This window comes from Enoplosus armatus, chromosome 18, assembly GCF_043641665.1.
Source record: "Enoplosus armatus isolate fEnoArm2 chromosome 18, fEnoArm2.hap1, whole genome shotgun sequence".
Taxonomy (NCBI): domain Eukaryota; kingdom Metazoa; phylum Chordata; class Actinopteri; order Centrarchiformes; family Enoplosidae; genus Enoplosus; species Enoplosus armatus.
The window spans coordinates 1,812,593-1,826,981 of NC_092197.1; the positions used below are offsets into that span (position 1 = coordinate 1,812,593).

General features: G+C 43.5%; 3 protein-coding genes across 26 annotated transcripts in view; 1 reads left to right on the forward strand and 2 right to left on the reverse strand.

Annotated features, from left to right (window-relative positions):
- Positions 1-4,786, reverse strand: part of LOC139300883 (calcium/calmodulin-dependent protein kinase type II subunit beta) — a 33,460-nt gene extending 28,674 nt beyond the window's left edge. For all 24 annotated transcript variants that reach the window (XM_070924075.1, XM_070924074.1, XM_070924070.1 and 21 more), the window contains exons 1-3: positions 4,725-4,786; positions 1,265-1,359; positions 284-343 (exon numbers count right to left, since the gene is read on the reverse strand). In XM_070924075.1, coding sequence (XP_070780176.1) covers positions 284-343; positions 1,265-1,359; positions 4,725-4,786 — 217 coding nt within the window. The remainder of the gene's footprint in view (positions 1-283; positions 344-1,264; positions 1,360-4,724) is intronic.
- Positions 4,787-7,782: 2,996 nt separating this feature from the next.
- Positions 7,783-11,405, reverse strand: nudcd3 (NudC domain containing 3). Its single transcript, XM_070924943.1, has 6 exons — positions 11,067-11,405; positions 10,242-10,552; positions 9,489-9,621; positions 9,259-9,402; positions 8,985-9,173; positions 7,783-8,116 (listed from the first exon to the last, which is right to left on the reverse strand). The coding sequence occupies exons 1-6, from the start codon at positions 11,262-11,264 to the stop codon at positions 8,006-8,008; spliced, it is 1,086 nt and encodes a 361-aa protein (XP_070781044.1). The 5' UTR covers positions 11,265-11,405; the 3' UTR covers positions 7,783-8,005.
- A 350-nt stretch (positions 11,406-11,755) lies between these two features.
- On the forward strand, positions 11,756-14,085 carry mrps24 (mitochondrial ribosomal protein S24). The gene is made up of 4 exons (XM_070924995.1): positions 11,756-11,936; positions 12,736-12,813; positions 13,364-13,475; positions 13,657-14,085. The coding sequence occupies exons 1-4, from the start codon at positions 11,895-11,897 to the stop codon at positions 13,938-13,940; spliced, it is 516 nt and encodes a 171-aa protein (XP_070781096.1). The 5' UTR covers positions 11,756-11,894; the 3' UTR covers positions 13,941-14,085.
- The last annotated feature ends 304 nt before the right edge of the window (positions 14,086-14,389 follow it).

Sequence of the window (14,389 nt, forward strand, 5' to 3'; positions counted from 1 at the left end):
ACATCCAAAGATGTTCGGTTTATTATCTTGTACGACAAAGAAGCATCAAATCCTCCTCCAGCTCTCAGCTCTGTAACTCAAGACTTTTCTATTTGCTGATGCCTTTTATTCAATTAAATTTGAGACCGCTTATTCATTTGTTGCACTGCACTGTAGCCGCTCTGTCAGGTTTATTCTCCTGTTTTCTTTTTTAATCTTCTAAATGCCCTCTATGTCTCATGTAAAGCACTCAAATCGAATCTAGACTCGTGATTCAAAGAGGAAACACTTTAAAAAGTCTCACCGATGTTGGAGTGCTTGAGCAATCTGCAGATCCGGGCTTCTCTCTCCAGTTTCTGATGATCTACGAGACAAACGGGTGGATCACAACCAGAGAACGTTACTGGGGACTGTTCATATAACAAGTGTGTCAAAATGAAAACCTCATTTTAGTTTATAAAGTCTGAACTTCTCTCAAGGTGAGACACGACTTCCCAACATGCATCTGTGCGAGCGGCCCGAGGGCTGCATCTGGCCCAGATGCCCATTTAACCCCTCATTCCAGACAGAGGAGAGGAGGAGGAGGGAGGAGAGGAGGAAGAGGAGAAGAGAGGAGAGGTGAGGAGAGGAGACGAGACAGAAGAAGAGAGGAGAGGAGGAAATAAGAGGAAATAAGAGGAGAGGAAACAAGGAGAGGAGGAGAGGAAACGAGCAGAAAGAAGAGTGGAGAGTAAATGTGGAAGTGAGGAGGAAGAGGAGAGGAAAAGGAGGAGGTCCAGCTCCTCTGACTGACAGCAGCTCCGTCAGTTCTGCCCTGCAGGTCAGAATCTGTCAATCACCTCAAAACACAAACTCAGGACGAACCGGAGACACAGAGACCTGAGAGACGAGCTCCTTACGAAAGGTGGAGCGAGGCTGAGTCCCACCCGCGAGCTCACTTCCAGTCACACCACTGTTGCTATTTTTAGATGATTTCTGAGGCATTTTTACGGAATTATATTGAGAGAAAAAGACATGAAACACGGGACGCTGCCTCATCACGTCCTGTCTGCAAACAGCACTTTAAAGGGACAGTTTGTGTTCTGTCACAACAGTCTGGAGTTCCTCCGTCCTCGTGACAAGTTGTTCTCTTGCTGACTGACTCGCTGAGATATGCTAATGTGAGCTTTCAGATCTGGTACATACACCTCATGATGATGATGACGATGATGATGACGCCTCTGCGTCTTCACATTCTCCTATAAACACACATGTTACAGGGCGTCTGTTGACGTCTTCCTCTCACCTCTGGCCGAGAGCTTTTTGGTGTTGATGATTTTGGCGGCGTACTCTTGGCCTGTGCAGAGTTTGACACAGCGGCGCACCACTGAAAAGGCCCCCCTGGGAAACAAAGACAGGAGACAGGAAGAGGAGACGGGTCAGCTGCCAGATAAGCTTTGTCAGCATCTAAGGGGAACCTCAGCCATCAGACTGACCTCACAGCTGTCCTGGACTCCCCTCTGCTTTCACAGCAGCCTGATCTGAATGCCTGATGCACACCAGTCTGGGTGGTAAGTGGAAGTAAACCCACGTATAACACTGTAATGTATGTAAAGGATTTCACTTTTCAAACACTTTTACCAAGAAATCTGTCCTGCAGATCTGTTTATAAAATAAAGATAAAAGATTATAATCTATGAAACATGCAATGTTATTTTATCAGCTGCTCCAACAACAAACTGGGGAAATAAACAGAAAATAACACAAGCGTCTGCTCCATGGCAACAGTTTTACTTCTCCATTATTATTTCAAACATTCAGACAAACAAACAAATAAGGTGCATGATAAAATATGCAAATATGAAGGAAACAGGCTTCTTTCTGTCACTTTCTTATCTGTGTTGTTTAGTTTACAATCTGCAGGAAAAATGACCAAACCATTATTATGAAACTGTCATATTTCAATCACACGTGAACACCGTCAGGTCCTTGGCCTTCCTGTCACCTGATATAAAGATCAAATCATGTTTTTAAACAACAACCACGTATATAAAGTAACACCCCGCAGCAGCGCCCCCTGTGGCCACAGAAGACGTGGCGACACCTGATTCGTCTAAATTCAGTCTGAAACAGGAGTCAGTCTGCAGGCTCCTCCAGTGTCAGAGATGTGAGTCGATCAAACGGCACGAATTAGAGGAAGTAAGTGTGTGTGTGTGTGTGTGTGTGTGTGTGTGTGTGTGTGTGTGTGTGTGTGTGTGCTGGAGTCTTTTAGGGCTCTTCAAACCCAACAGAGACAAACAGAAATAACCACCTCTGTCATTTCAGAGCTAATTTTATCTCACCTCAGTATTGTTACGCAATGAAACACTCATCCCCTCCCCACAAACTCTCCAGCATGAATACATGAGGAGGAGACGGGGGTGGGGGGGGGGGGGGGGTAGCATGACACTGGGCTGGTTACCTGCAGGGCTGCACGAACCTCGAATCATTCAGGAAGCCATTCAGCCAAAAAGCAAATCTGTAATATATCTGGAAAAGGTCTCAGAAATGAGGCCGCGGGGGTCGTACTACACTCCACTTGTCCACTTGTCCACTTGTCCACTTGTCCACTCACTAGAGCTTCTCCCTTCTCAACTTAGCTAACTCGGACGAAGGCTGTGACGTGGCTGAAAGCTCAAGAAAAAGCTACTAAGTGGACTTGAATATTAGCACTTTGAGTTATAAATACTTATTATAACGTAATGTTTGAAGTTATTTGTGGCTTTTGTTGCTTAAAGATTCAGCAGGATTTGATGAGCAGATTAAAGCTGAAACAACAAAACAACAACAAACAGATTGAATATTAAAATGTTTTGAGGAATTCAATGTCAAGTTTTAGGTTTTAAATATTAAGTCATTCATGACTTTTAGACTTTAGTCAGGAACAAAATCAGTCAACTGATCGATTAGTAGAAGGTCACAAAGTTAGTTGAGTCTTTGAATGTTTATCTGGGACTTCAGGTCTTGTTGTTGAAACTTGCATTGATAGATTTTTAGGCCACTCAGGCAGAATATTATAATATATATAATACACTGGAATATTATTTTAAGTTGATATTTTGAACTTGTGATCAAACAGCTGATTATTTCCACATCCAGCCGTCACAGAGCAGCACGGTCCTTCATGTTAGTGTCACCTGACGAATGTAAGTCCACTGTTTACTCTCTGCTAGCTCTGATTTTGGTCTCCACCACCTCTACAAAGCCTCTGAACATGAGCTGAACAAAGAGCCAGATGTTTCCCTCAGGAGGTGGTGGAGCCCAAACCCAGAGCTAACGGAGAGAGAGGACTTCATCCACGTGGAGGACCATGTTGCTCTGTGACTGCTGGATGTGGAGATAATCAGCTGTTTGATCACAAGTTTAACACATCAACTTAAAGCTGATGATGTAATAATAATAAAATAATCAGTTATTGCAGGTTTCAACGCGTCGCGATGCCCTTTGTAATATTAATGAATTAATTTAAAGTCAAAAGAACCTAAACTTGATGTCCATCCAACCCGCTTTCATCCACTGGAAGAGCAAATCTTCTCGATTGAGAAGCCGGAACTGGAGAACGTCTGGCATTAAAACAGCTGATCGTTATTCTGTCCATCGACTCATTTATTAATCAACTAACTTCAATTGAAGCCAAACTCTAGAAATCAGGGAGTGGTGGACAACGGCTGCAAGCAAAACTCAAGACTCCAAAAAACACTTGAGTTGCTCGATATCATCCTGTCTTTACATCTGCATCACACACACACACACACACACACACACACACACACACACACACACACGCACACACACACGCACACACACACACACACACGCACACACACACACACACATATACCAAAAAAGTGACAACACCAGCGAAACGGTAATAAAGCTCTGTTATCAGTGAGGGCAGCTGCTGCTACTCCAGCATCTCTATTGTCTTTAACTTATCACACACACACACACACACACACACACACACACAGCCTGTAAAATGAAATATCACCATGAGAGGATCCATCCACAGCACTGCACTCGCACTGCACCCCCCCCCCCCCCCCCCCCCCCCTCAGTGCTGTGGAATAAATGTTCCTGTGAGGCAAACATTGCAGAGAGATCCTCTCTACCCACGCACAACCTGACAGAGACACTGAGTCCACTTTGCATCAACCCACTGAGGCCCCCGTAGCCTCTCCAGTCCCTCTCAATGTGTCTGCATGCTGTCGGGGGGGCCACACGTCCCCAATCTGGACACACCTCGTTAGAGGAGCAGCTCCTCTGCTGAGCGGAGAGCCGCTGTGATTAAAGCCAGCTGATGATGAGGGAGCTTAATTCCAACACATCAGCTTTTCCCTGATAGGCTATTAGGCCAGTTTGTCCCTAATTAGCCTTTGGGCAGAGAGGACAGAGGGGACAGAGAGGACAGAGGACAGGGGGGGGGGGGGGGGGGGGGGGGGGTGCCCAGAAGTGCTCCCGGGCTCATGCAGCTCCATCTTCATGCCAAATCTAACTATGTGCTGCCTCCTGCCTTTCCAGAAGTCTGGTGGTGTGACAGCGCTGAGACACCACCGCCGGTCAGGCTGTGCAGACTTTAGGATCCGGACCAGCGTGCGTTTTTGTTTTGAAGGGATGGAGCTGCGTCCGTCTCCGCAGACCTCCATCCCTGCTGCTCCGCGCGGTTCGGACTCAGGGTCAGGCTGCATGCAGGAGACTCAAAGAAGCGTAATGGAACAGCGGCTTACTTGCCAAGCTCCTCGTACAGCTGGTATTCATCTGTGAAGCGCGTACAAGTAGTCGTTGCCATGGTGGATCCTCCTCGGACGGGGTGCGGGTGCCGAGTCCGAAATGCACGGTGCGTCGCTGCGGACGGGAGGACCTCGGGCTCTAGTCTCCGCCCACCTCAGACCTCCGGACGGCTGAGTGGTTCAGCTGCAGCCCGGCGCGCATCCACACACACACACATGCACTCACACACACGGTCCCGGCTCGGATGCTGGACTCTCCGCTCTGCCAGGTGGGGAGGACGGACTCTTTAAATACCGCTCAACATGCCGATGTGAGCTCACCACATGACGTGATCCCCCACGTGAAAAAAAGGAAAAGAAATAAAGAAGAAGAGAAATCAGAGAGCAGCTTCTGATTATTAATCTCATCTGATTATTAATCTCATCATCTGATTATTAATCTCACCCTCTGATTATTAATATAATCTGATTATTAATATCCTCTGATTATTAATCTCATCTGATTATTAATATCCTCTGATTATTAATCTCATCATCTGATTATTAATATCATCTGATTATTAATATCCTCTGATTATTAATCTCATCTGATTATTAATATCATCATCTGATTATTAATATCCTCTGATTATTAATCTCATCATCTGATTATTAATATCATCTGATTATTAATATCCTCTGATTATTAATCTCATCTGATTATTAATATCATCATCTGATTATTAATATCCTCTGATTATTAATCTCATCATCTGATTATTAATATAATCTGATTATTAATATCCTCTGATTATTAATCTCATCATCTGATTATTAATATCATCTGATTATTAATCTCATCATCTGGTTATTAATATCATCTGATTATTAATCTCACCCTCTGATTATTAATCTCATCATCTGATTATTAATATCATCTGATTATTAATCTCACCCTCTGATTATTAATATCATCTGATTATTAATCTCACCCTCTGATTATTAATATCATCTGATTATTAATCTCACCCTCTGATTATTAATCTCATCATCTGATTATTAATCTCATCTGATTATTAATCTCATCTGATTATTAATCTCATCATCTGATTATTAATATCATCTGATTATTAATCTCATCATCTGGTTATTAATATCATCTGATTATTAATCTCACCCTCTGATTATTAATCTCATCATCTGATTATTAATATCATCTGATTATTAATATCATCTGATTATTAATCTCATCATCTGATTATTAATATCATCTGATTATTAATCTCACCCTCTGATTATTAATCTCACCCTCTGATTATTAATCTCATCTGATTATTAATATCATCTGATTATTAATCTCACCCTCTGATTATTAATCTCATCTGATTATTAATATCATCTGATTATTAATCTCATCATCTGATTATTAATCTCATCCTGATTATTAATCTCATCCTGATTATTAATGCAGATAATGAGATCACAGCAGATTAACTTACTGAAGCTGCAGGTCTGAATCTACTTAAAGGTTTTCATGAAGGAACAAGACCTGCACAGAAACCTTGTCTCCATGTCCCCAAACAATCACTTCATTTAGGCATGGCCGGATTCAGGGGGGCCGGATTCAGGGGGGCCGGATTCATCTCAGGGGGCCCCGGGGGGTATTAACTAGTACATTTACTCAAGTACTGTAAGTACAAATCTGATGTACTTGTACTTTACTTGGTGATAAACTGAAGGATGAAGAGTAGCTCCACCTGAAACATCTACAGCAGTGAAACAGAAATATTAATCAATAATATTAATAATATAAACAAGGACAGGGAACATTTCACTGCGACATGAGTACTTTTACTTTCATACTTCAAGTAAAGTTTACTGATACTTTTAGGTTTCACTTCAAAGGTTTTGAATGCAGGATTATTACTTGTAGAGGAGTATTTTCTCAGTGTGTTTTTAGTACTTTCACTGAGGTAAAGGATGTGAATATTATTAGTATTATTTTATTATTTAACAGAGTATTTGTAAGTGTCTCCTCCGGCCTCCAGCTGAGGAGATTCACGGCTTTCATTAAACTGCTCACAGCCTCACTCCACCCTGTCTTTCCATCTTTACGTCTTCCTCTTCCTCTCACCTCTTCATCGTCAACTCATCTTTCCATCTGGAGCGGAAAGACGGAGAGATGAATTTAATGAAGACTTAATAACAGAAGGTATTACAGTTCTCTCCGGACGGATGCAGAAGAAGACAACTGGAGTCGCAGCAGCTACGTCACGTTTTCCCTTCTGTCTAACAGGAAACTAATTATTAATGTATTAACGAGCGATCAGGTCCACGAACAAGAGATTAAAGTACTGCAGTCAGAAGATGGTCAGTTTCTACTCTCCGCCACTTTTTAATAAACATTCTTATTATTAGTTGCAAGATGATTTAATGTCCTATTAACAGCGTTTTACTGTGTTGTGTCAACATTAATAAAACAGTTACAAATTCTAAAAAGTAACTACATCTACTCAAGTACAGTTTTGAGGTACTTGTACTTTATTTTAATGTTTGATATTTTACAGTTGTGTTTTTTTGTTTTTTGTTTGTTCGTTTTGTTTTATAGTTTTGTTTTTGTTTGTTTTGTTGGTTGTTTGTTGGTTTGTTTTGTTGTTTGTTGGTTTTGTTGTTTGTTGGTTTTTGTTTGTTTTGTTTGGAGGCAGCTGAACCAGTCTAACAGCAGTAGACCATCGTCCATGTTGTTTTATTTTTATTGATGATGACGACTGAAGAGGAGACGAGAAAGATTCGTCTTCGGGCTGAAAGTGACCAGAAGTCTGTTTCCATCCACATGTTTTTATGAGCATTTTCAATTTAAAAAATAAAAACAGGCAGCAGCTGTTTATCTCGAGGAACCAACTCCTGACGAACGTTAGTGGATAGAAACACACAGAAATTAGCACTTTGTTTTGGCGATTGTCTGGAAATGTGGTTGAAATTTGAGCTACGTTTGGATGGAAAGTTGTAGGAATGACCTCAGTAGGGCAGACAAACATGTAGGCACCGCAGAGTCATTAAATAAAGAGCAAAGAGGTGAACAAAGTACACACATTTATCAGATCTCAAACTGCCAAAACATCAAATAAATGATATAATGACGCGTCCTCGTCGTCCGTCTCGCTCCACACAAAAGCAAGTCAGCTCTCACAGCTGAAGACAAACCTCCAACACGACAGCGCTGCAGGTAGAAGCTGACTTTACTTCAAGCAGGTCTGTAAATAAACCAGGATTCAGTTCGTATTTGGTTGAGTGTTTCTTCAGAACTGCACCGCACTGGGTGGGATGTCAAACAAGGACGGGTCGAACTGCTGCCCTTTGAACGGCGACCCCTCAGCGTCCCAGCCCTTCTTCAGCATGTCGTGCACCTTCTGTGGAGAGAGACATGGAGGAACATCAGCACCAGCCACTCTAATACGACCACAGCGCCATCTACAGGTGAGACAACTCGCTGCATTTGACCAAAAGTGCAAATGAAGGAACATAAAAACAAACTGAAGCTGATTTCGACACAAACTTAACTTCTTCGTCAACATTCAATATTCAGTCAAATCAAGAGCGTCTCCAAACTCTCTACAGACCCTCTGAGACACACACCTCGTCACGTTAATGCGATGGAGATATATTACGTCTGAATAAGCCACTTTTACATAAAGGTCACAGTGAATGAGCCGATTTCACGCAGAGGAGATTCTGCTTCTGTCGTAGTGCTGAAAAAAGCCACAATCCCAATCAGAGCAGCAACAAGTCTATGTTTTACATTTTCATTCATGACAACTGCCATCGTGAATGAATGAATGTCCGGGTTAGTCATAACCTCGTGTGTTCGGGTCTGACATGATGAAGTAGCAGCGAGGTCCCGACCTGATCCTCAGGACCCGTATCAGAGCCATCGCATCGGATCGCGTCAGCTGAAATACTCCGTACGTCTCCTCTCCAGCGGATCACGTCAGTTTCAGGAGTCACATTCAGCCGTTTCATGTGGCCACTGTGTACATTTCTTGTGTTGTTTATGTGTTTATTCTTGTGTATTGTGTTAATTTCACACAGAACCACTGATTCACCAGACAGTCGTGCAGGAATGTGGTCAAACAGGAAGTGAAGACATCCGTGTGGTTCTCCTGGATCCCCTGCGGCGGGTTACTGCTTCCTCATAAGAGACTCCAGCAGAGAAGCTGCAACTTCCACAACACTGTGTGTGTGTGTGTGTGTGTGTGTGTGTGTGTGTGGAGTCCTCACCAACTCGTGGCTCTGCGGTTTCCCCTGCAGCTTCTGGTGGTAGTCGAAGGTGAGTCTGTCCAGGACGGCGTGCTCCTCGTCATCGACTGTTGCCATGGAGCGCTCGCGGTTGATTTGGTTTATATCGATCTCCTTTTCTCCTTTCAGCACGGCGTTCCACCAAACCTCCGAGGTCTTACTGAGCGACAGCTGGAAGTCAAACGCGCCGAGAGTTAATCAAACGCTGTTGACTTAAAAGTTATTCATACGGACAAAATCGCGCGCGCGTACTCACGACCACACAGCTGCCAGGCTCCAGACTCCACAGAGAGTTCTCAGTGTTGATCTTGTGGGTGAATTCTCCCTCCATCAGCGTTTTCTCTTCGGCCCCCTCCCTCACGCACACCTGCATGCCGCTGGTCTGCAGACTAACTCTGACCTGAGGACAGCCAGCGAGACACAACGAGCGTGAGACACGGCCGCAATCGCTGACGTGAGATGGGTCAGGAGGTGGAGCGTGTTTACCTGTCGGCCTTTCACGACCGTCTCTGGCACAAACACGCGGACCTCCACATCAGTGTAGTCCTGAGACCAGCTGTAGTTTTCTCTCACCGCCCCGTTATAACTGTCGGGGTCCGCCTGAAACTTCTCCTGAGCCCTGAAACACAACAGGCACAGAATGATTTAACAACTCACGATGTGTCACATGTTTTGAGCCTCACTCGTTTCCTGTAATACGTTACACATTTAAAATATCAAAAAGATTATCATCTAATTCGACCACGGTAAGGCTGAACAACTAAACAACTCCTCAGCTCAAACGTCGCTGCTGCTGGTCGGCGTCCATGTTTGTTTTGGTAGAAGAACACATGACAGTTGGCTTCCTCGCAGGTTTTGTGGGGCCGTCTACCTCCACCTTTACGTAACGTCTAAGATGAAGTCAATCAAACCAAATCTCTTGTTTTGTTCCACCAACAGTTCAAAAAACTGTCACGAAGACGAAGAAACCAGCAAATCATCACGACTGAGAAGCCGAAAGTGGAGAAATGTTTGCGTATTTTTGAGTTTTTGCTTGAAAAATGACTCCAACAGTTAATCAACATTGTTTATCGATCGTCACTGCGGTAAATATGATGGTGATATTGATATTGGAGAAATCCTAGTTACTATTACTGCAGCATGTGCCAATATGTAATGTCATTTTCAACAGACTGATGAGACAGATTAGATTCACCAATAAAAACAAGAAGCTTTGAGGGATAAAACCACTGCACTCACTTTTCTGAGCCGGCTGCAGCAGCCTGGCCTCCCTGAGCTACCTGGCCTGGGCGGCTGCTGCTGCTGCTGTCGGGCTGAAGGCTGTCGGTCGCCTCTGAGGAGGCCGGAGCTGAAACACCTCCAGCGTCTGAGGTGGAGCTCTCCGTCTGCTCCGCCTCTGTGCTGGGCTCCTCTGCCTCCTCGGGAGGCTCGGCGGCGATCTCCAGCTCTTGAACGGCCGGAGGAACACATCGACTCTCCTCTCTCTTCTGCAGCTCGCTCAGCCGTCTCTCTCTGTCGTGATCGGCCACCTTCTCAAACAGCTTAAAAGTCTGAAGCGGAGATGAAAGATTATTCACTGAGAGGAGGAACTAGACTGGCTGCGGCTGCAGAGTTAGACTGTCTTGAAAACTCAGTCCAGCACAGGATCTCACACCACCTGGACACTTAAAGAGTAACTTAACATTCCCTGGACATCTTACGTTGGCTGACCTCCAGTGATGTACATGTGTACTCCAGGACCCTGTGACATCACTGGGTGTGAAACTGTTTTAGAGACGTGTTGATTCAACTGTATGATCATTCTGGAGGTTGTAGTTTGTGGTGATGTTGTGTTCTACAGAGAGGTTCTGTAGTTTAGCAAACCCTCATTGTTGTAATTGGGGTGGACAAAATAATATAAACACCTCTCCAGCTAGAATCCTGTCAGGGATCAGTGAGCGCTTCACTAACATGCAGTGGCAAATAATATCAAAACAAGCGCACAGATTGTAACTTAACTCAGGAAGTCGCTCTTTGCCGCGTTGCCATGACACTGAAAACCTTTAACATGCTGACAAACTTCACCTTAAACACCATCTTCTCCGCCACACCAGGAGGGAAGCCCATCTTGTCGTTGGGACCTGACAGCAGGCGATAAAAGTCCGTCTTGCGGTACAGAAACCCAAAATAGACCTGGAGAAAGTCCTGAATGTTTCCAACGTGCTGCAGGATCCCCAGCAGAGCGTTGTCGTACATCTCTGTCATCTCCAGCGGCGACGCCATCGCGGCTTTTCACGTTTGTCCGTGTTCACTGACCTTTAAAGGATCCCAGCCGACGAGTTACGAGCCCAAACGAAGAGCCTTTGTCAACAAATGTAAGTTTATAAATAAGTGGGACTTGCTGGGTAACGTTTCTTGACGGCTGTGTTCCTCCTTTCAGAACTATAATAATACTTCCGGTCACGAATTTTTCGAAATAAGTGCGCAATCTTTACAAATACGTAAAGTTTGACGACATAAATCGCACACAAAAACCAAAAAACACAAGCGTAAAGATACAATATTATATTACGTTGATTTCAACAGAGCTAATAATTGTTATGATCATTCTATTGGAAGATGTACTTTCTCAAAACTATTTATTTTTTCTCTATCCGGTTGGTACAGTTCAACAGTTGTCCGGTGGAAACACATGCCTGACTGTCGAATAAATAGTTCCAGTGTACAGGCACACTTATCCAGATAAATAACACTTTTGCCAAGTTGACACGAGTTATAATCATTGCCGTGTGGCAGATTTGATTATATGTTAGAAGTATAAAGGCGCTGGAGTCAAAACAAATGAGAGAAAACTGTGTAAAATCACGTAGTTAGCTTTGCACGCTCCAAACATCTCATTCCTCTAAAACAAACATGGCGGCGTCCTTGAGCAGCGCAGGCAGCGCGAGACTGCTGGTAAGTGAAATAGTATTTAAACTTTTAATACATTTCTATGAGCTCATGTTGACATTGTACATAATGGTGTGCTCTTGGTAATTCATCTGTAAGCTAACAGTCTGAGAGCGTGTTTATTTAGAAGCTAACGGTTTAGCTAACATAGCTTCAGTGTCAAGTCTGGATGTTTTGATGAGTCGCTCCTTTTCAACACCGTCCAGCAGATCAGTTCTTTGTGTCACACATATTCAGTCAGCTAGTTAACTGTTCTCTTTGTGTCTCGTTTTAATGACAACATTATGGGCCGTGAAAATGTATTGACATTGGCATAACCAAGCTTAAACTGTCACCTGCCCCGGGTCCCTGCCCCGGGTCCCAGACCCTCATGGGCCCCGAGGATTACAGCTTCACAGAGTGGTTATTAGTTTGTGGTCATTTAATATATTGACATTTAGTTTGTTAATACTGCAATGTCCTCTTGTAGATTAGCTCAGTGTAAATATGGTTTTATATATAATATACATGGTTTATTTAACTAAATAAATGTGTGCTCAAACTACCACAAATAATTACTAATTAATACAATAGGGGTTCAATATGGGTCCACAGCTCATTTTCCCCTGGTGCATCCTCCTGGGATGATTTGACATAACAAATTCACCATAACAGTATCCAGTAATCCAATACAGAGATGACAAAGATTATTGTTTTGTGTTGATTATGAGAACGACAGGCTTTGAAGTTATTTCTGAAGCGTTTTGTTCTCAACACCAGTCTTAGTAAACTGATGGTTTCCACTCTCATGGTGTTTCCTCTGCAGAGTGCCTTCGTCAGGTCCGGCTCATTATGCTGCTCCTCTGGAAGCAGAGCCGTCCACGTCACTGCAGCGTGCTGCAAGGTAAACTCACTGCATCCAGACACCACCAGGGTCAACTGTCAGGCTGTTAAAAATATAAATACAACCTGTAACCCTCTTAAGACTGCTGTATCAAAGGGACTTAAAGCACAGGCTCACAAAACAATACTCGCATGCCCGTATGAACATTGAAACAGGTTGACCACTGAGACATCCCGTCCCATTGCTCTTTCAATGTAAGAGATGGAGGGGACAAAATCCACAGTCCCCATTCTGAGCTAAAATACAGTCTCAAGTTTAGCTGAAGCTAATACATGAAGCTTTATCACACCTTAATTGTCTGGGATAAGTGAAAAACAAAAACATTTACTATGTAGTACTGGAAACATCTGAATAAATACTAATTAGATAATCTGTCTTGCCTTCACATAATTGAAATGTCTGAATGAGGATGAGTCTTGAAGCTGAGAAGTGAACAACCGTCAGTGCTCCTGCTTTCAGATCAAGTCTCAGATATCAGTTTGCTCCATCAGAGACCTCACTGACATTATGTCCTCTGTCTTTCTGTCTTTCTTTCTCTTTTGTTGTCCAGAATCGAGCAGCTCGTGTCAGAGTGGGGAAAGGAGACAAACCTTTGACCTATGAGCAAGCACTTCCACCTCATCACATTGGCCACCGCAAAGGATGGCTGTCGCAGCACACCAGTGAGTATGACCGGGCTCGTTACAGAGCAGCTTCTGGATCTCCAGTCTGATCCCAACGTGAAACACAACAGGACATTTCCTTAAATTAATCTTCAATCAATCTTTTCACCCTTGATGAGAATGTCTCCATGAAAGTGGGTTTAGTTCTGTGTGTCTGAGCCCTCCCTCCTGTTTCTGCCAGGTAACCTCAGAGGAGAGGGTGGAGCGGCTGAGCGCACCACAGAGGACGTGTTCTTACGGCGCTTCATGTTCGGGACCTTCCACAGCTGCCTGGCCAACGAGATCGTGATCAAAAGGCGCGGCAACGTGCTCGTCGTGTGTGCTTTAATGTTACAGAAACTGCCGCCACAGAAGTTTTACTTTTTAATAGGCTACTCAGAGTCGCTGCTGTCGCACTTCTACAAATGCCCCGTCAAGATAGAGCTGCAGACCCTGCAGGATAAAGCTGTGTACAAGTACCTCTGATGGAATACTAAATGTTTCTGCTAGAGATACTTTCCCACCAGCGATGCCATCTTCAGTTTGAATTTCCCCAAAATTGACTCAGCAAAGGTTTTCAGCTTCAGTGCTTTTGTGAAACAAACTCTCAGAATTAAATAAAATACAATCATGTGTTTATGCCTGACATTGTTTAACAAATATAGCAAACACAAGGTTTATTATACTGTATGTATGTATATACTGCAATTCCAGTTCACTACGTTTCAACCAGATCTGTTATTTACCTTTGAAGATGTCTTGATTTCATCCTTTTATCATCGTGGTTTGTAAGTCGCGGGAAAAGTTAGTTTGTGTAATTCCACAAAGCAAGATAACGAGTTAAACCAGACTTACTTCAGTAAACCAGGCTCATTATCAGGGCGTTCTGTTTGATAAAGGAGGTTTAAAGAGGTCTGATTTAAGTTACTATGGAA

Coding starts and splice junctions, on each gene's coding strand:
- mrps24 (XM_070924995.1), top strand. CDS start 11,895: ATGGCGGCGTCCTTGAGCAGCGCAGGCAGCGCGAGACTGCTG. Junction 12,814..13,363: donor TCACTGCAGCGTGCTGCAAG/GTAAACTCACTG, acceptor TTTGTTGTCCAG/AATCGAGCAGCTCGTGTCAG. Junction 13,476..13,656: donor ATGGCTGTCGCAGCACACCA/GTGAGTATGACC, acceptor TGTTTCTGCCAG/GTAACCTCAGAGGAGAGGGT.
- nudcd3 (XM_070924943.1), bottom strand. CDS start 11,264: ATGGCGTCGCCGCTGGAGATGACAGAGATGTACGACAACGCTCTGCTG. Junction 10,553..11,066: donor CGGAGAAGATGGTGTTTAAG/GTGAAGTTTGTC, acceptor TCTCCGCTTCAG/ACTTTTAAGCTGTTTGAGAA. Junction 8,117..8,984: donor AACCGCAGAGCCACGAGTTG/GTGAGGACTCCA, acceptor CTCTCTCCACAG/AAGGTGCACGACATGCTGAA.